Below are 21925 nucleotides of genomic sequence, written 5' to 3'. Positions count from 1 at the left end.
AAACGCAAATTTTATTGAAATATCCTGATTGAAATTTAGAAAGTGAACGTAGACCAAGAGAATAGAAGACATAGTCACACTATACGTATGCAGTAAGCATTGAGACACTTCACGTGACATCGGTGCCGGTGTTACTTATATTTATTTTAGCATGTTGTAATGACTCAAATCACAGCCCGTAGGTGGAGGGACGGTGCTCAAATGGAAAGAGGCAAAGTGACGCATCCATCATATAAACCAGTCTACTGTATTTTACAAAAAAAGTCTTTCTTTATTAAATTGCCGCTGAATCTATTGCGATATTGTGATCTGCCCAGAGTCTCCAAAGTTGCATTAATGTAATATAAAACTTTCTGTAATAATATCTTTCATGGAAATTTTCCTTCAATCTGCCAACAGTGAAGGCAAAAAAACAGTGTACCTTTATATTTGGCTCTTTGCTGAGTATTTAAAACTATTGTAGATTTTATACATAGAAACGTTACAAGAAATAATTTGACTGACAAGAAAAATTACTTTCGTCTGTCCGATGATACGTAATTTAAACAGCACACAGAAATTGCTTTTGCGAAAGGAACTGTTATTTTTATTTTATTTTAGACTGTATCAATTGTAATTTGGTGTAAACTGATCCGTAAATATGCATGACGTAAAATAAGACAACCCATATATGGCAAGTACGCGTGATGTAATTGCCTTTACCGAATCTCAAACATGATACTCGAATTCAAAGGAAAGCCACAGCATTGGGATATCCATTTAAGGATTTAAATACGTTATGTGTGACATTTGACAATAATACTATGTTTATCATGGTTAATTTTAAAGTTAATTACCGTACATCATTGTGATCTTATACCCCTGGAAAAATGCTCCATACTTAAAACTTTCAGTAAATTCACATGATGCTTACATCACAAAGCATGTACTTCTAGGGATGAGTCAATCTAAGAATCCAGGTCCCCAATAACTAGTATATTAAGTAAAACAAGTTTGTTTGACGGGTCAGGAAGGATTACCTCGGTCTATTCTTCTCCTCAAGAAGGAATATTGCAACACCTATGGCAGACATCTTAGCGTCTAATGTATTTTGCAGGGTATTAGAAAATGAATGTAAATGTAACTGAGTAATTACCGAATGGTCAAGCCAAACGCTAGCATGACACTCGTTATATCTGTTGTTCAGCAAAACGCTCATGGGAGATACTTGACACAGAGTCAAACTGTTAGAATTCCTCTCAAAGCTGATGAAAAATGTTGGAATTTGATGTTGGTTTAGTCAATGAGGGGAGCGAATCTGCCCATTCTAGCAGCACTTTACTCTCCACGATGCTTCTCGTCTCTTGCACAATGATTAAAATATAAGACGCAGCGGGAACAGCTTCTTGGATCCTCAAATTTTTACAATCTTACATTTTGATCTAACCCTTGTGTTGACTCAATTTGAAGCTGTGAAAGTATATAAAATTTTCCGCCGTCTCAATTTTGTGAAAATCGAAAAAAATGTGTTCCACACAGAAATAAAATTGGGACTGTAGCAAGTTTGAATTTAAAATATTGGTAAATTTTGGACAATGTCATACCATTATTTGCACGGTTAACCTTTGGTTTTATTTTTGACTTGAGAGATAATGGTTAAATTTTGCTTGAGGAACATTTGAGCAAAAGTGTAAGGCCTGTCACTTTCGAGACGCATACTACTTTAATATTTCAAGCAGCTGCTTCGAATAGGCCAGCGTTATACGACGATGGGTCTGCTAAAGCACCGAGTTCAAGTATTTTGATGATTCTGCATCCATTTTTACTTCCATATAAATATATCGCAAATGCTGATGAAATACTTACCGATTCCCACACTTCAATCAATATCCCTTGTATCTTGAAACCATCACACCGTAATTCATGTAGTTTGCGACGCCCTGCCAGCAATAATTGTGTATTGGTCTCGTAAAAGTGCAAGCACCTTCGCATATATTTAATGTAGAATGTGCCTCGAGCGAGATTCAGACAAATTTACAAAATCATCACAAAACGTCCTTCTAAATCTGATAGACTGATTTCGCAAATCAGGCTTATAATCAATTCTTAAGCCCTTCTCATGTTAATGAGGTGATTTTTGATCCTTTTCAAAATAAACAAGTTTTAACATTGCCAAAATCTTGAGATATTGGTTAAAAGCCTTGTAAGATGGTACCTTGTGGCCAATCACTATTTCATTTCCAAACATTATCGTAAATGTTTGTTATCTTAGACGCATGTCCATTTTCATTATGTTTACTGTGTGCAGTCTGGCGTTCACCTTTCAAAACTGCAAGAGGGAATTGGCGAATAATCCGTGGTATGTTGCTCCCCTGTGAGTATTCCGATTCAATTGTTCAATTTACTTATATATTTATTTATAGGAAATCTTATAATTGGAAAAAAGGGCCAAAAATTTATCATTTCATCAACACAGCGGAAAGGTTTAAATTTGATTATTAGCCTAATTTCTATTTTCAATTTGTATAAATACTTCGGAATACTGACTGACTGCAACGTATCACGGATTCGGTCGCCAATGCCAACTTGCAGTTTTGAAAAGTGGATACTAACATAAATGAAAGCAGGCATGTGTATAAGATAACCAGCATTTACGATCAGTTTGGAAATGAACTAGTGATTTGCTGCAAAGAACAATCCTCACAAGGGTTTTTACCAATTTCTCACAATTTTGCCAATGTTGAAAGCTTGTTCATTTCTAAAAAGAGCAAACACCGCTTCGATCAACACGAAGAAACGTTTAAAATTGATTATTAGCCAAACTTCTGTTTTCTATTTGACTGAATAAATTGGAATATCGACTGGCCGCAATGTACATGTGCCACGGATTCCGGCACAAGACCACTAATTAATTTCCCACAGGCCACCACAGTAGTGTTGAGCTCAATTTTCCTATTTTAAAACATTCAACGGCACGAATCCTCTTGACAGGTGTAAGGTCAACGTCAGCTTGACTACTGATGAAGTTTTCCATGTGGGCAAGTAAAGTAAATGAAAATTTTGCGTCACCGATGAAATTGCGCCCTCAGTGGTGTTTTTGACAAAATTCAGGCTCATTGTTTTGATTACTATGGGCCTTAAGACTCCTCATATTGCCACAGAATGCTTCAAGCCATCATTCACAACTGTCTGCAATTTGATCATCTTTACAAAAACACTTTAAATTAAAGTTCAAAACCAAACAAGCATCCAATCAGGTATCAAAACGTCAAGGTCCGCACTATTTTTCACTCGAACTATCTTCGTGAACTGAATTAGTGGTCTTGTGCCTCAAGAATCTCAGAAAGGGAGACAAGGTCACAGTACACATATACAACAAGTAATGAGATACTTTACGCTTGACGTAATATTGCATCGGTGGCCGGTTTCTCCTATCTTCATTTCAGCATGTTTGTGGACATTTTAAATATACGTGAACACTGCCATAAACAAATGGAAAGAGGCTAAGAGAAGCATGCATCACGTAAACCAGTCGACTATATTTCACAAAAAAAATCTTTCTTTATTAAATTTGCCACAAAATCTATTGCGATATTGTGATCTGCCTAGAGTCTCAAAGTCGAATTCATGCCATATAAAAAAATCTGTAAACATATCTTGTATGGAAATGTCTTAAATTACAGGCCAAAGCGAATGTTTCTTAAAAAGGTCAACAGCGAAGGCAAAAAGCAGCACTCTTGTATATATGGCCTTTTGCTGAGTATTCAAAACTATTGCAGATTTATACATAGAAGCGTTACGAGAATCATTTGACTGACAAGAAAATTTACTTACGACGTCTGTCCGAAGTGACTCTATTTAAACAGCATACAGAAATTACGTTTTGCCAAAGGGGAACCATTATTTATATTTTAGACTGTATAAAATTATGATGTGATGTAAACAATTTCGCAAATATGCATGACGTAAAATGGCAAGTGTGTGTGCTGTAATAGCCTTTACCGGACTCGAAGTCAAATGAGAGCCACAGCATTGGGATATCAATTTAAGGATTTGAATGCGTTAAGTGTGGCACATGACAATAATACTATGTTTATCATGGTTAATTTTAAAGTTAATTACCGTACATCATTGTGATCTTATACCCCTGGAAAAATGCTCCATATCGCATACATCACAAAGCATGTAACTTCTAGGGATTAGAGTCAATCTAAGAATCCAGGTATCAAATTACCAGTATATTAAGTAAAACAAGTTTGTTTGACAGGCCTGGAAAGATTACCTTGGCCTATTCTTCTCCTCAAAAGAGGAATATTGCAACACCTATGGCAGACATCTTAGCGTCTAATGTATTTTGCAGGGTATTAGAAAATGAATGTAAATGTAACTGAGTAATTATCGAATGGTCAAGCCAAACGCTAGCATGACACTCGTTATATCTGTTGTTCAGCGAAATGTTGGTTTGATGTTGGTTTACGCAGTGAGAGAAGATAATCAGCCCATTCTAGCAGAAGTCTACTCTCCACGATGCTTCGCGTCTCTTGCACAATGATTAAGATAGAAGACGGGAACAGCTTCTTGGATCCTTAAATTTTTACAATCTTACATTTTGATCTCACCCTTGTGTTGACTCAATTTGAAGCTGTGAAAGTACATAAAATTTTCCGCCGTCTCAATTTCGTGAAAATCGAAAACAATGTGTTCGACACAGAGATAAAATTGGGACTGCGGCCATTTTGAATTTAAAATATTGGTAAATTTTGGACCATGTCATACGTAACCATTATTTGCACGATTAACCTTGGGTTTCACTTTTGACTTGAGTGATAGGAGCTAATATTTTGCTTGAGGAACGTTTGAGCAAAAGTGTTAGGCCTGTCACTTTCGAGACGCATACTACTTTATTTTTTCAAGCCGCTGCTGCGAATAGGCCAGCGTTATACGACGATGGGTCTGCTAAATCACCGAGTTCTTTCTTCCGTATAAATATATCGCAAATGTTGATGAAATGCTTACCGATTCCCGCACTTCCGTCAAAACCATCACACCGTAATTCATCTCGTTTGCAACGTACTGCCAACAATTATTTTTCATTAGTCTTGTAAAAGTGCAAGCACCTTCGCATATATTTAATGTAGAATGCGCCTTGACGACAGATATTTTGACTCTCAAAACTCAACAATTCTTTTCTGATCCACCACTTGTGAGGGCTCATTTTGAAGCCCTTTGAATAAGAAAACACTTTTAACCGTCTTTAGTTTTTTTGAAAATCGAAAATTGTATTTTTCTCCATAGAGTTAACACAGGGATAGCGACCATGTTGTAAGCCGTTATTCGAATCTATACGATGTAGGAAAACCAATAGACGATACAGAATGAGCCAAACGCTATTGGGAAGATTACGCGGCAGATGTGGTCAAGATCACCAGGCTCACTGATAGTGAAAAATCGTTTGACTCTGCTGAAAAATTTCACACCAGTATTGCTTTCCCTGGACTGTGAAGACTGGTATTCAACATCCATGGCAACACCAACTTCAACATCTCTTTCCGTTGGGTCTACCATCTAAGAAAGAAAATGGGATAAATATTGAAATAATTTGAAGCTAATGTTAAGAATTTTGCCTTGACCATCTAGAAATATAATTCGAGTGGTTGTGCACCGTCTGTTTTCACTAGTTTTTCAAATCTCTCCCTACCTCTGTTTAAAAATTGATATATTGTTTATTCATCATTGTATCATACCAATGTATTGATGTCGCAAATATAATGACCTGATTGGTTGAGATGCGAAACTAGCTTGCAGTATTCGAGATATAGCACGTTAGGAACACGCGCGAGCACCTAGCTAGAGAAAAAAAACCTTTTTTGACGTTTGTCAACAACATTTCAATAACTGTTATGATATAATAGCAATAAACCACCTCAGCGATAGCATACCGTCTCGGTACCAGTTCACGACATATATGTACTGAAATGGTCAAAATATTTAGTTATAAAGTGTGGCTTGGTAAGTTTAATTTTAATTGCTTAATCATTCTTTTTTAATAATTAATTTATCAACTTATTTATATTTATTTTTTATTTATCTATTTAATCGGAACATGTAAGGAAAAAGCCGCGAGTATGAATTCATCCACATCAGCTGATTCTAAAGATTGATAATATATATTCCTCATGTATGCTATGATCAGTAGTTCAAAGTTAGGATGAAATTAGACTGAAAGCTACGTCACTCGAGGGCGCTCTCTAAGTAGGGGAACGTAGATAGCGCCCTCAAGCGACGGATCTTTCAGTCTAGGATGAAATAACCGAAGAACATTCTGCGCGAGGTCACAGGACACTGTGTTCTTGATAAAACGTTATACGGTGACAAAGGACTATTTCAAGCATAAATGCATAAAGACTGGATGAAACGAAGTATCTCACCTCAAACTCAATATTACCATTATCCTGTTTCGTGTGATTGGAAGAATGCTGCCTGCGTTGGCGTTTGCTCAGTTTGGTGTACCCGTAACTCACAATGGCGAATTCGACGAGGACAGCAAACACAAATATCATACACATCGCCAACCACACATCAATGGCCTGAAATACACATGATTAGCATGTAATCTCAGAGTTTTAATATACTCCTTCGAACGACCCAATGGAAAGAACGTTTCAACATGTAACTCCATCGATCAAACACTGCAAATCGTGAATATATAGTATTGATAGTTATACGATTTGAAAACAATCAAGCTTACTTCATATTATTACAGTATGTTTGTGTGTGTGTGTGTATTTTTTTCATTCTGTGGGCCTCTCTCTAGATCTAGTAATCTTTTATTAGGTGTAGCCAACTAGTAAAGTCGGACAATTTTACAAAGTCACCCACAAAACATGCTTCTAAATGTGATACATTAATTTCACATATTTTTTACCTTGACCGTAACCTGATTTGGAGGGGAAAATTACCGTGGCCGAAAACGACACTAAACATCTTCAGTTCGTAATTTCGTCCTTCTGTTTGACTTGCGTCGTTCTATTTGATCTGTATTATCCATGTTGTAATTTTCTCATTCTGTCACGGGCATTCAGTTGTTGTGAATTGATAGTCTAAAATAAACTAATTTATGATCATACGAACTTTGATTTGACATAACTTTATAAGAAAATTGATAACTAAATACCGTTCAGATTGAGATGTCAATGACAGAATGTCTTGATAAGCTACCTCACCAGATCTTGGTCGGACTGTGGCTACAAGAACGTCACAATGTAATGCAAGTAGCCATATCAACCAGCATTCACTTGTTGAAACGTTCATGTATGTACGCGTACGTTTGCTCGCGCGACCTACGCTCTGTCGTCTTACATATAAACATTGGGCTGTCAATACATTGATGGGATTCTTTTACATTCCACTGACGCGTCTCCATACCAGACAGCTTCAAACAGTTTAGAGTCAGTAAAAAAAAGTACATCGGGTAACTGGAACCACAGGATTTATTTCTTCGGCGTGACCAGCATTCTTACGCCCAGTAGACACTTTAATTAACCTGCCTGCGTTTAACCGATGATTCAGTATTTTGTTTGCTATCGACATTAATTTTATTCCAATTTGCATCACAAGACCAGGCTCCGGTAATTCATCACTCAACCTGTTTTCTTAATCTCCAATATTGTCCCTTGATGCGCGTTTCATTTTGTCCTTTACTTCTTGATCAGAGATCTAACAATACACACTTCATGCTACTTGCGTTTACGATCATCATGACAGCCTGTCACGAGGTTTAAATTAAAACCTTTTCATAACGAGACGATGGCAAGAATTTCATTAGTTCTAAGTAGCTTTATGTCTCCAGAGTTTCAACACGCCATATTACTACTTGAGGTAGTTCGCGCCTCGAAAGTGAAAGACTTGAACTTTTGCTCAAATTTTCCTCAGTGAAACTTTTAACACTTCTCTAGCCAAATAAAAAAATAGAAATCAGGGGTGACAGTGTAAATTTTGTCATCAGAAAAACAAATTACTTGACATTTACTGATATTTGAATTCACAAAGCCGCCAGGACTTTGTTAACTCCAAGGGGTAAAAGAAATGTTCGATTATCGCAAAACAAAAACGGTGAAAATGTTTCCTATATACTCCAAGAGTTTTTAAAATCAGCCCCAACAAGTAGTAGATCAGAAAAGAAGTGTAAACATGTAGGAGTCAGGATATCTGCCCCGAGACGCATTCTACATTAACCTCTCTCGCTTTGAATCTATGAAATATCATAAAGTAAAAAAAAACTTTAAAACTGTTCACTATTTTCCTCTAAAACGTCGGTAAAAGGTAGACTAATTTTTTTATATTTGACCTGAAACTCACTTACGATATAACGAAGAATATTTATCTTCCTTTCCGAGGTTTGACAGCCGATGACAGTTCAGGGGCGTTCATGTGCATGTAATAAATGGAAAACAACTCCTTACATCGTTAATATCTGACTTGTTTGCGTTTTTGTGTATGATATTGTGTATATTGTAAGTGTATCTCATGTTTGGCTGTTTTATTTAGTGTCGATTAGCCGCAAGGCGAGACGTACCCGTAATCTACATGTCTTGCTGTTAACCCGCACTCAGTGGAGACGCCTAATGTTACACCGCGATCCTTTCACGCTACGTTTCGAAAACTGAGTTTTCTTCATCAGTCGCTTAAAATTCATTTTTGATAGGTGAGACGTGTTGAATGATTGATTGATTTTATGTGTTAATATGTTGTTCCACTGAGAACACGATTGGAACTAATTCGGGATAATTGGACGGTGAAGTAATAACGATTTAATCTGCAACTGTAAGCTCATCAGCGTTTCTTTTCAAATTACACACTTGCTTTTATAAGTAATTTGTAATATCGCAACATTCACATATAGGGCACCTACCACTTTTGAGAAATTTGAAAAATATAAAGATTCAATTATCCAAAATTAGTTCCAATCGTGTTTGAAGTATGTTGTTCAATTAGGGAAGCTAAAATGTCTACGGTTCGGTCTTGTAGTGTTTGTGTATGCTAATGTGAATCGGAGTTCGATGTTTTGTAGTTTTTGTGAAGTCTGGCTTTTATAAGTGTATCGCCTACACTTCAGATCTGTTCCTTCTGTATACGATTATTGTTTGCCTTTGGAACATATTTTTCATGTTTCGTTTTTTTCGCCATGGCTAATCAACACTTTACGTAAAACAGCCAAACATGATGTACACTTACGATATACGCAATATCATACACATAACGCAAAAAACTCAGACATAAACGATGTGTCGAGTTGCTTTCCCTCTATTACATGTTTTATTTTTATATTTAATTTGAAGAATTTAATAATATCAATTAGTATATGTGACTTCAAAACTGTGCATGACTTCAAAAGCATCTCTATATTAGATAGGCATATTTTTGTGTAGCCCCTCCCCCTTGATAATTCTGTCTCGTGCCCTATCCGTGTTTTTCCATTCACATATTTAAAAGCAGTATTTATAGATTATTAGTATAACTTCAAAACTGTCCACATGACTTCAAATGCATCACTTTATAGTATATAGGTATATTTTATACAGTGTACATGAACGAGAGGCTGCTCTGGAGCATGTCCGCGATGACAGCCATGCAGGCGAATGCCGCTAAACTGTCGTCTGCTGTCGCCTCGGAAACCCTTCATATATTCTCCGTTATATCGCCAGTGAGTTTCAAGTCAAATATAAAAAAATATTTTACCTTGTTGGACGTTTGAGAGGGCAATAGTAAGCAAACTTTAGTACTTTACTTTATGATATTTCATAGATTAAAAGCGAGAGTGGTTAATGTAGAATGCGCTCGGGCTCAGGGACAGATATGCTGACTCCGTAATTTTAACATTCTTTTCTGATCTCCCATGCACTTGTGGGGGATCATTTTAAAACTCTTGGAGTAAGAAACGTTTTCACCGTTTTCGTTTTGCGATAATCGAAAATTTATTTTCGCGCTTGGAGTTAACACAGTGATGGCGGCCATTTTGAATTTAAATATCGGTAAATATCAAGTAATTTGTTTCTCTAGTACTACAATTTACTAGAGGACGGTAAAAAGTTCCATTGAGGAAAGTTTGAGCGAAAGTTTAATTCTTCCACTTTCGAGGCACACACTACCTTGCGTAGTAAAAAAATATGGTGTGTTGAAACTCTGGAGACATACAGCCATCGTCTTGGTTATGAAAATATTTCAAATTAAACCATGTGACAGCCTGTCGTGATGAACGTAAACGCAAGTAGCATGAAGAGTGTATTGTTAGATCTCTGATCAATCCGTAAAGGACAAAATGAAACACGCATCAAGGGACGATATTGGAGATGAAGAAAACAGGTTGAGTGATGAATTACCGGAGCCTGCTGTTGCGATGCAAATTAGAACAAAATTAATGTTGAGAGCAAACAATGCTGAATCATCGGTTTAACACAGGCAGGTCAATTAAAGTTCTGCTGAGCGTGAGAACGATGATCAAGCCGAGTAGTTCCAGTTACCCCATGTTCTTCTTTTTTACCGACTCTAAACTGTTTGAAGCTGTCTGGTATGGAAACGCGTAGGTTGAATCTAAAGAATCCCATCAATGTATAGTGACAGCCCAATGTGCATATATGAGACGACAGAGTACAGGTCGCGCGAGCGTACATACGCGTACATACGTGAACGTTTTTCAGTGTTAGCAACAAAAGAACGCTGTCGATGTGGCCACTTACATTGTGACGTTCATGCAGCAACAGTCTGACTAAGATCTGATGAGTGCTTATTCAATATGCATTCTGTCGTTGACATCTCAATCTGAACGGCATTCAGCTATCAATTTTCTTACAAAGTTATGTCAACAGCAAAGATGATATTGTCATACATTAGTTTATTTAGACTATCAATTCAGAACAACGGAGTGCCCATGACTGAACGAGGAAATTAGAATCGGAAGAGTGCAGATCAAACAGAACGACGCAGGTCAAACAGAAGAACGAAATCGCAAACTGAAGCGGGCTGATCTAAACAGAATGACGCATGTCAAAGCAAAACGACGAAATCACAAACTGAAGAGGTTTAGTGTCGTTTTCGGCAACGGTAGAAAATGGAGCAGCGGTTCGTACATTGTAACTGCCCTACCACTGACATATGCGGAAATTATGCCCTCCCACTGAATAATGACGCCAACTGCCTTCCAGTACGTCTATTTGGTCTGTCCGCTCCCCAGCACGGTTCAAGCTCCCCACTGCCCTCTCGCTATCACTGAAAGTTCTCAATTACCCTCCAGATGTCCATTATTATTCGCACATATACCTTTCATTTATGCAGCTATTTGTCTGTGATAAAGTTCAGTGCATGGATGTAATATACATCCGTGTTCAGTGTACAAAGCTACCGGATTGTTATACTTATCATTTAAACCTTTAGTCATTTCTCCCTTCTAAGTTGGGCGCTTAATTTTCCCTGAAATTCTATCAACAGCGGCATTTCCTCCTTCTACATATTATAAGGTACTCACTACCAGAAATGTTCTTCCCGCCCGCTGTGAAAGCTGTAATTTCTTCCCCACCCACTGTAAAATTGAGTTTTTATCCCCGCCCGCTGATTGGTTTTTAAACGCGCCATCCCGCTGAAAATCGGCGCACGATAACTTTTTTCGAACCAACAGTTTCGTTGTCTGCACATGTTGTATGTAATACCTGAATAATTCTGGGCGTGACTTTCTGCCCAATCCCTGATTATCGGACGCTTTAGTAAACTTTGCATGTGATCGGACAAACAAGGAGGGTTCGCAGCTTTGATGCCCTTGCACTGGTCACGTTAGGAGAGTCTACCACATCCCGCTGGCTGCATATCAATATTCTGTCATTGAAATGGGCCAGCAACAGTATGTGGACTTACATGCGCCCTCAACGGCTCTCAGAGGGATGGGCTTATGAGGAAATGCATGTGTGCAGCTATCTATAAACTTTGTGCACATGTCCTATTAACCATGTCACCCCATTTCCCTTTCTAGAGGTCCAACTTTATCAATGTTATTCTTTCAAACCAAAGTGGTGAAAGGTTAAGGTAATACACGCCTTCGGAGTGAACTTTTGCTCAAATTTCCTCAATGAAACATTTAACTACACTCTTACCGAATAACGAATAAAAATCAGGGTTCACTATATAAAGTTTAGTACCAGAGAAAAAAATTACCTAAAATTTACTTATATTTGAACTTAAAAACGGCCGCCATCCCTGTGTTAACTCTATAGGGAATAATACAATTTTTCGACTTTCGGAAAACTAAGACCGTGAAATCAAGAGATTTATGAGCTCCTAAAAGTGATTGATCAGCTGAAGAAAAGAATTGTAAAAACTTGCGAGTGGGAATATCTGTCCCCGAGGCGCGTTCTACGTTAAATGAGTGAAACGAACGACTTGTGTCACTCGGACATCCGAGTGAAGATGTCGTCAGATACTAAAACGTTTGAACTTTAGAGTAAGAATATTCATAGACTGGTCTTTGATATATATCACGAAAAGACCGGCGCTGAGATGAAATTTAAGCCGTAATCTAGATGCTATACTAGTTTAAAATCTGGAAATTATGTAAATCATTCTTCGCATTTATGCCTCATTCTATTTCCGGGGTTGAAAGGAAATGTAAGGAAATGGCCTGACAAATACGGATACTTTTTTAAGACAGGTCAAAGCTTTTGTATTTCTTGATCTTTTTCACAGAAACACTTTTGATGTCTGCAGCACATAAAGTATCCCCTGACACTATTTTCATGAATGGTTTTCGGAACTTCCTGGGTTTCCAACTGGAAACCTTAAAATCCTAGGTGTCTGCGCAACAGGAGACGCTCAATTATTATTAACAGCAGTTACCAGATGAGATGTCGTGGGGGTCATCTTGACTCACAGCAGAGTGTCTTCTTTCGAAAGTAATGTGTATCAAAGGTTGAATTCTTACACTCTCAGACATTGCAGAAGAGTCTATATAAAGGATAATAGTCTAAGATATATCTTTTCATTACATTTTCTTTCAAATAATTGTTGTTTGTAGCCCCAAACAATTCAATTGCATATATTATTGTTCTTCTCCCGATACCATACATGTACATGAAACGTATTGAAAAGTCTTGCAAACAAATTGCACCGGGATGTACGATATGCATTTTTTTCGTCGACAAATGTACCCTAGTCCTTAAAGTTTAGTTTTCAAAAATAAAAAAGACACTACACGCATGCAGGCTGTGTCGATAAGTAGAATGTTGGGCACGCGTTTTACGTGTGCCTCAGGGACAGATATTCAGACTCTCAAACTTTTAACAACGTTATTTTGCCCTGCCACTTGTGGGGGAATCATTTTGGAGCTTATGGAGTAGAATAAAGTTTTCACCGGCTTAGTTTTGTGAAAATGTTATTTCCCTTCATAGAGATAACACCATGGGAATGGCGGCCATTTTGAATTTTGAATATCGGTAAATATTGGGTGATTTGTTTCTCTAGTACTAAGCTACCGTTAGAAAACATGCAACTAACCGTCGCAAAATTGAAATCAGGAACCTGTTGCTGAACCCCAGAGATCTCTGTACTCAGTGTCAGCACCGAGGTCATTCCAAGAGTAACTCTAGCCGGTTCCGACCTGGGATTTATCCAGAACGATATCCAGGACAGCAACACGACCAGTATGCTCGTAAGGTACACTTGCAGGAGGAAATGGGTCAACGAACGATGTAATTTGAATACGACTTCCAGGCACGAAAATGAATCTGAGAGAGAGAGAGAGAGAGAGAGAGAGAGAGAGAGAGAGAGAGAGAGAGAGAGAGAGAGAGAGAGAGAGAGAGAGAGAGAGAGAGAGAGAGAGAGGACATCTTCAATGAAATCATTCCAATTGCAGCATATACATCTCACAGGACTGCCAAAAGTTTGCTTTAATGGGCATATATTTAATTTTCTCTTATAGGCCTACAGTCATATATTTAAGGTAGTATGCGCCTCGAAAGTGAAAGACTTAAACTTTTTCTCAAACTTTCCTCAATGAAACTTCCGACCAGTCTCTTACCAAGCATGAATGAAAAACCAGGTGTCCACACATACCAACATTCGAAATTCAAAATGGCTGCCATCCGTGTTTTAACTCTATGGGGTAAAATAGAATTTCAATTTTGGAAAAATTAAGCCGTTGAAAACTTTTCTTTCATCACGAGATTTAATATGAACCCCAACAAGTGGTAGATCACAAGCGAATTGATACAATTTGAAAGCCCGAATTACTGTCCCCGAGGCGCGTTCTACCTTAGTATTGTTCCGGCGTTTCAAACGATATTCGATTGGTAGCGTATAGTCATTCACGTTGACAGTGATGTTCGTCATTTTTATCACGGCACGAAAAGTCAACACATACCAAAGTGGAAGGAAGAACTTGCACATGGCCTCGTGATAGGATTTGGATCAATTTGAAATTTGGAAACAGACATGTCCTTTCCCATCGTCATATTGTTGTCTTCCCACTCGAGCTCCACTTCGTTTATCGGGTAAGCCACTGTGAAGAATAAGACACGACGACAAATATAAAGCCTAGCCTCAGCCGAAGCGTGCAGTGCGCCTGAATAGCATTATGCGTTCCTATCGTTTTTTACTCTTCGGATGGATAAAGAAACATCTGGACTCAGACTTCATCAATTTTGAGGCAATAATTTTCGCCCCAGTCTCACGATGATTATACCTCTCTCAGCAAGGACACAGAAGTTATAACGCGCCGTGAAACTCCCTGGGTCTTGGTATACCCTTGACCTTCGCCTTGTTCAAGTTAATGCAAATCATTCGATGCGCACATTTGGTGTCTACATATTGGCTTCATCATCTTTGCTAACCAGTGCCCTTGCTTTTTTTTATTTCTATTGAACTGTCGATCTGAAGCAGATCAGAGCATTCAGCAAGCTACAGGGTATACAGCGCACGCTGTTCAGCTCCGTGATATTATGTCTGAAACTGCCCATGCGTACTTACAGCTTTCAAACATCAGGGAACATTTATGTCCATCCATGGGAAACTTTCCTGGTTTCATGTGACAGATAAGCGTCATCGTTAATCTGAAATGTTGAAGCAAAAAAACGTAAAGGCGTTCACGATATCAATTATATTTGAACAGGAAAAAACCTGAACACATTGTCAAATAAACCGTAGCTTCTCGCCTAAACTTCAAAGTTGATGTGAAGTAAAAAGTAAATGGGTTCAATGCTGCCAATTATATTTAGTGTTCATTTTAGGATGATAGTTGTTTTTCCGATCGCTTAGAAGAATATCTACCTTCACTCGTTTACATTCAACACAATGCCGACTGTCAAATAAGTAATATCAAGAGAGAACAATTTGCCCGTCTCTAAATCGAAACATGTTTGGTGGTAAGATATCTAGCTGTGCAGTGAGTTACCTTATCCCCGTGTGAAAGTTAGCAGAACCCAGTGTGTCATTATGGATCCAGATATGTCATAAATGAGCTATCCTAGTCAAAAGTTTTGAATTAGGTACTGTAATAGCATGAGTCTGTTATGACTTGCCTTATAAATTTGAGCCATGACATTACTAGTATCATTCCCACATCACAAGCTTACCTCAAAGTTCGAACCACTGTACCGTTGGGCCATATCTGAATGATCTGGTTCTCATCTATTAGGTCGTGCAACTTGCCTTGTTTCTCGTCGGGGAACGAGATCGCCGGGATCCAGATGTGCCTGGCCGCTTCCGACTGGAAGATGAGGACGCCAGCGGCAGGATCGAACTGCAGACGAGGGTCTTGCCACGTTTTGCGCAAGTAGAAGGTAACCGAATAGTCCTGTTATAGACACCAAAACGCAAAACATTTCGCTTGTACATCAGCAATGGCTTTTTATTCAGTAGCCAATGTTGAAAAGTTGCGTTGTAGAAACTGGAGCTAAAGCACGGTTTTGCACACAGTGTACATGAAAAAGCGACGTCATTTTGTGAATTTATGTACGTCGTCGAGTACATTATATTCTCTCAGGCTACAAACCTTACATTATATCAACTATCATGTGAGCTGCTGTCAATCTAACTGATCTGTAGCAATGGGTTAGTTAGTGCATTAACAAAGTTAAAAATACAGCTGTCAAACGGCTCGTTCGCAAACTGCGTCTTGTAAGTCGTGTTGGTCTGACTCGTTCGCGGACTAAACTGTATGATTATGAAGGTAAAAATTTGAATGGCTACTTGAAGAAATTATTGACACTGATTAAGATTGTAATTTTCGTTTAATTAAAAGTTACCTGTAACGTCTTAACTTTTGTTACATAATGGGTAAGACAAGATGCTAATTTACGCATTCAGTTTTACGTTTAAAAAAAGTGGATGCAACTGTTGTTTTTAATCGGCGATATTTTTATAGCATGGAAATATTGTGGGGGCATCTTCACTGATCTTAATTATTTCACTGTGTTTGCAAACTGATGCTTACCATATTGGTAGTATCCACGCTGCCCAACGTCGACACATACATTGAACACCTCACCTTCAGTGCGTCGCCTTTCGCGGAGAAATAAACGTGGCAAGATTGTCAAATTTGAAAACCCTCGAGAAAGTCAGGGAAATAGCGTTGCTGGTGCCCAACTTGCACAGCAAAAAAAAGGCAAGTAAATACAAAGGCAGACAAACGAATACTCAACAGCCATGCTGGCAAGCAGTCAAACATAATCGGACTGACTGAGAGAGAGAGAGAGAGAGAGAGAGAGAGAGAGAGAGAGAGAGAGAGAGAGAGAGAGAGAGAGAGAGAGAGTCCCCGCGTAATGTTTTACAGAAAGAAAAAGTGACGAATGGCACTAAGCTTGCTTCCGAATTAAAAGTCAAGTTCAAATCTCGCTGTTAAGCAGAGACTGACACAAGAATTACAGTAGTTTGAAGTCGAAGATCTTTTTTTACCAGCTTAAATAGTTGCAACGAATGTCAGAAATTTGCGTTATGCATTATCCCTGTATTACACGTATCAACCAATCACATACAGAGGTCAAACACAGGACATATCGAATAACAATGCAAGAAGAATGATAACCATGCATCCAGAAGCTTAAAGAGGCACTCCCACTTGGTAACATTTATTAAAACACATTTTTTTAATGCCAACAGTCGATATTTGACGTGGCGACTGCGCGCGGATCGCGAGATATCGATAAAAACATGTCATTTCCCGGGCGTATTTTCACATCCCGAAGTTTTACGATCGTGTGTGATTTTTACCTGAAATCCCCCAAGGTTTGTTGTTGTGCTGATTGACGATATTCTAGGGAGTCTATAATAAGTTCGAAAGACGCAATTAATTTATTCCCCACTGCAAAGACTTTATATACAGCCTTAGGCCTATGCCTTTACCTCAGGTAAGTTTTTTAAAACTTCTCCTTAGTTTTTGTCGTTTTCATTATTCTAAATCAGTTGTATTATATTTTTAACCAATACCACATAAAAACATCAGTTTTTACGTGTTAAATATTAGCCGCCTCCGATGACTACATTTTGTCGTCTGCCACATAGTACATGTGGTTCGCCGCGCGCGTGGTATGCGTCTATGCATACCACGCGGCGGCCGCTATGTATCAACCGCACTTAACTTTGCTAGTCACCTATGCGAATTCTGATGGAATCAGCAAAAATTGTTTTTTTTTTGTTTGTTTTTTCGCCAAGTCAGTAAGACTAAGCTTTCTCCCACGGGGCATGACCGATCACCGACGCGAGTGGTACTGTGGTCATGGCGTACTGCAGCAGCGTTAACGTAGACTCATACTCCATAGCTTAGTTGACAATGGCCCCAGTACCGAACGTTCGATGTTCGGAAGCTGGATTTAGGTGGGCCACCGGAATTCAAACTTTTACTTTTTTGAAGACATGTTTTTATCGATATCTCGCGATCCGCGCGTAGTCGCCACGTGAAATATCGACCGTTGGCATTAAAAAAATGTGTTTTAAAAATGTTACCAAGTGGGAGTGCCCCTTTAACCTTCCAGGAGCGCCATGACGGACACTCTCAGTAAAGCTTACCTCCGTGAAATGGTCGGATTTCCTTACTGTAATTCTGCTTGATCTGCTCCAGAAATTCCATAGTGCCGGCAGATGAGCTGAAACGAGACTCGGAGTCAAAACAGTGCTCATGTCTCGCGTTTCAAAAATTGAAGGACAAATTTACAAATGAAAGCGGGCCTGGTCATGACGTTATCAATATGGTGCCCACACATCATGACTCCGACCTGAGAACAATTCTTTGTCGAGACTTGAAAAAGTCGAGAGTTTATGACGCTCGTTTGTGAACTGTTTATCCGCGACTCAGGCAATCGAAATGCTGTTTTACATTGATATTTCCTTCCTTGAATATACTGAAACGGTGCCCGATCTTCCCGTTCGATGAAAGATCGCCAACATAATCCGACTTGTGCTTGTGTACAGTGAGTGAATAGGATTTTACACACTGCACTTGACAGGCTCTTTCAATACATGTACTGTATACATAATTTAACAGTCTGGTGGTCTACAAAAAGACCGTTCAGAAAGTGTCAGCTCCACACTGTCACCACCAGTTTGGTATGGCTTCATTGCTTTTTTGGACATTGGCTGGATTATGTAGTTGGCAAAGGGCGATATCCACTGTTAAAGAATTTAGCCTGACAGTGAGCAAACCGGAAAGCAAAATTACAACAATGCAAGAGCGCTCAATACCTCAACAAGTTCTGCATTTTAAAAGAAGTGAGTCTGTAGTGGATTGTATGCACACTCTGTATGTGCAGTCGTGATCGCAGACGGTATGAGTGCAACTCGACTCGGTTTGTCGGGAGTTTGCATTCCACTTGTTCCCACGAGCCCGAACGTCTACCGAAAACCAGCGATAGAAGTAATTAACATGTCATACATGATCATTGAACAGCAGTAAATAAACACGTTGTAAAAACGGGAATACTGCTTACCTCTCGCTTTCCCCGCACATTGTTAATAGAAAGATTGTTCCGTATAACACAATCGCAAGTGTCATCTTCTCTCAACAAATGTTCTGTTTGCTTACGGGCCTATAGACCAAAGAAAAACACGTCGCGACCTGCTAGCATTACCACAGAGAACTTTCTTCTCTCAGTCTCTTCGAGAGAACTCGGTCCAATCTCTAGATTGAATATAGTTGTTGTGGTGTTTCTATTCAGTGAATCATAACTTCTCGTCTGAGGTTGTCACATGAACGCGGAAGTGCTTGTGAACAGCCCCAGCCTTGTAAAAGGACCAATGAGCACGTCAATGATTATACGTCATGGTAAAGTGGAACAACAACCGCATTTGCACTGGTATGTGTCAGGCTCCTGAAAACGAAAGAATCGAGAAAGGAAGTCTGTGTTCCCATAGAGGAATGAGATAAAGCAGAGCAATTACGAACAACGAGCCAGTCGGGGTTGGAACTAAATGTGAATTTTTATGGTAAACAGGAGTTCATGTGATTGTCAGTTCAGTACCATTACCGAAGCTGTGGAGAGAGAGAGAGAGAGAGAGAGAGAGAGAGAGAGAGAGAGAGAGAGAGAGAGAGAGAGAGAGAGAGAGAGAGGTGCAATGAGTGATTTTACTATTCGTTTTTGTGTTTATTGTTTTTTGTTGTTGACTCGTCTTGGCTTGCTTAAAGGTACTGGGAATCTTCAAAGTATTGACTTTACAAGACGTCCAGTGTTCCTTGGTACAACATAGACTATATTTCTCAATAGACAAGCTTGACAGGCGCCCAAGATATGCTTCTCCCTTAGTCTAAATGTAAATTGGGTTACACGTTAGTTGTCCGTTGAATTCTCTTTCGTTGTACCGGTATTTCTTTCTCTTGTTACTTTAGAATACAATTATAAAGGTTATCATACAATAGATATGAATTAAAGATAAAATAGTACATCAATGCAACTATAAACATTAATACAGATCTTGACCTTAAATTACATGTTACAAAATAATATTTAAACGAACTAGACACGTTGCAGTCACGTTCCATCATTAGGTGTTGACTACCTTCATAATTCTTAATAAAATTCAAATATATTCTTGTTTCGTAAACATCCTCGTAAAATGTAACGAGCGTTTTCGTGCATTTGTCTCAAATATGGTCTGTATTCATATCGACTTATATAATTGAGATCTTGTTGTATTAATCAATGATTTTGCCGGTGCCTATGACCTTTGTGTGCGATAAACTGTCGGTGACAGTGAAAGACGCAATAATTGAGAAGTGTTAATGAGTAAATTAAATAAGACAGTAAATAAACAAATGCATGTTTGGTGAAAAAAGAACAGTAGATTTAACAAGCAATCGGGTGCATAAGCAATTGGGCAGAGCATATTGATAGTGTCGATCCTAAGGAATGACGCAAATTACCTGTGAAAAGTAAATACCAACTAAAGTCATATCCGATCATACAGAGCCAATTCCAGTAGTAACTGTCTATACAGTGTATAATGATGTTTTATAGGTTGAATTCGCGTTCACTTATGTTTACTTGCAATGGTCATTTGTCAACGTAATCATACTCAAATCTAGCTGGCAGTCATAAATTTTTTTTATAATTTCTAATCACGTGATGCATGGTTGGGTTGCTGTTTACGACGAGTTGTTGTGCTATTCATATGGGCACAGCACACACCGAAAGGAAACTACTCGTATATTGTCGAAGTTCAAGGGCACCTGCCTTTAAATGCTTTGTCATTTTTTATCACATTCCAGCAAAATAAGTTGTCAGAGATATTAATACAGGGGCATGCTGGTAAATAGAGTTAATCCCTACGCCAGACATCAGAAATCGAATCTACCTCCAACTCTCAGACTAAAGTACTGACTGGTGACTACAAAAAGCACATCTCTCGATAGCTCGAACCCTGCTGGTTTGAGAATTCACTAACATATTGCTACCCGTGTATTTTACGCCAACTCAAATAACGTGGGAGTTAGATACAACGGTGATGTAAATGAAGTAATCCATTACTATGGATCTAAGCTACGGAGAGCAGACAACGCAATTGTTTAATTATGTAACGGGTTGCAGACAACGCAATTGTTATCTGAAATGTAAAGTAGCTACTCTCGTAAACTCATAATTTCAAGGACTCGATTCGTGGAAAAAAAATTATCAAGAGAGACACAGAATACATGAGATTGTTCCAAATAAGTGAGCAGTGGGCATACTAGTTTTGCTGAAATGATCGGTAAGTCCGTGCGTTAGTAGACTATATATTAGATCTTCGGAGTCGATGACAGTTTGCTGACATTTTGCCGCTTACCAAATTTGATGACATTGTTTTCGGAATTTGCAATACATCTGCTATGCGTATTTTTCAAATGTTCCCCACTTTTCGGCTGGTAGTCATTATGAAGATTTTTATGCAAATGCCCAAAGGTTGATATTTTCAACACCTAATATACATGTGAAAGCCTGGAAGATCTTCCCTGTTTTTCAAATGAATTGCTCATAGTCGACCCCACAGTGGTTCGTTCAGTTTCTTACCGGAGGAAGCACAGTTCCATGCCTGCTGGAGGAATCGTGTTCAGGGCACTGCGGTTGCTTGAAGGACCCGATAAAGATCCGCAGATTGCTGCGTACATATGGTATTATCAAACCAATTCGTTTCTAACTATAGCTTGCGCAGCGCTAGCGCATTGAAATAAATGTGCAGGTTTAAAGTTGTAGTGCTCAGCGAAATTAATAGATCAGTGTGCCCGCATATCAAAAATACCCAAACATATCAGTAACTTGATATGGGGAAACTGTCAATGAAAGCACGATTGGTTTTTAGATAAACTGAGCGCAGTCATTGACAGGAGATTGAATGGTCCGGATCCTTTAATCCACAACTGAGAACGCCTTCCTTGCCATCAGATGTACTCATTTCTAATTTCGCTTTCGAATCATCATTGGTATTCGCCGAGCGTGCTGAATCT

The 21925-nt window shown here is 38.7% G+C and overlaps 1 protein-coding gene across 1 annotated transcript; it reads right to left on the bottom strand.

The window, feature by feature from the left end:
• Window positions 1-3499: 3499 nt before the first annotated feature.
• Window positions 3500-21606, bottom strand: LOC139115839 (glycine receptor subunit alpha-2-like). The gene is made up of 10 exons (XM_070678223.1): window positions 21492-21606; window positions 18939-19319; window positions 18022-18098; window positions 16451-16518; window positions 15591-15811; window positions 14986-15068; window positions 14381-14518; window positions 13516-13745; window positions 6408-6566; window positions 3500-5544 (listed from the first exon to the last, which is right to left on the bottom strand). Exons 2-10 carry the CDS (start codon window positions 19001-19003, stop codon window positions 5320-5322), a joined length of 1266 nt encoding a protein of 421 aa, XP_070534324.1. The 5' UTR covers window positions 19004-19319; window positions 21492-21606; the 3' UTR covers window positions 3500-5319.
• Between the last annotated feature and the right edge of the window lie 319 nt (window positions 21607-21925).

The sequence above is a fragment of the Ptychodera flava genome, chromosome 17 (assembly GCF_041260155.1).
Source record: "Ptychodera flava strain L36383 chromosome 17, AS_Pfla_20210202, whole genome shotgun sequence".
Taxonomy (NCBI): domain Eukaryota; kingdom Metazoa; phylum Hemichordata; class Enteropneusta; family Ptychoderidae; genus Ptychodera; species Ptychodera flava.
This window is presented reverse-complemented; position numbering and strand designations above follow the sequence as displayed.

Excerpts from the sequence above, each read along its gene's own strand:
- LOC139115839 (XM_070678223.1), bottom strand. The coding sequence starts at position 19,003 with ATGACACTTGCGATTGTGTTATACGGAACAATCTTTCTATTAACAATG. Across the intron at positions 15,069-15,590 it reads ACAGTGGTTCGAACTTTGAG|ATTAACGATGACGCTTATCT; the intron begins GTAAGCTTGTGA and ends TCAACATTTCAG. Across the intron at positions 5,545-6,407 it reads ATGGTAATATTGAGTTTGAG|ATGGTAGACCCAACGGAAAG; the intron begins GTGAGATACTTC and ends TTTCTTTCTTAG.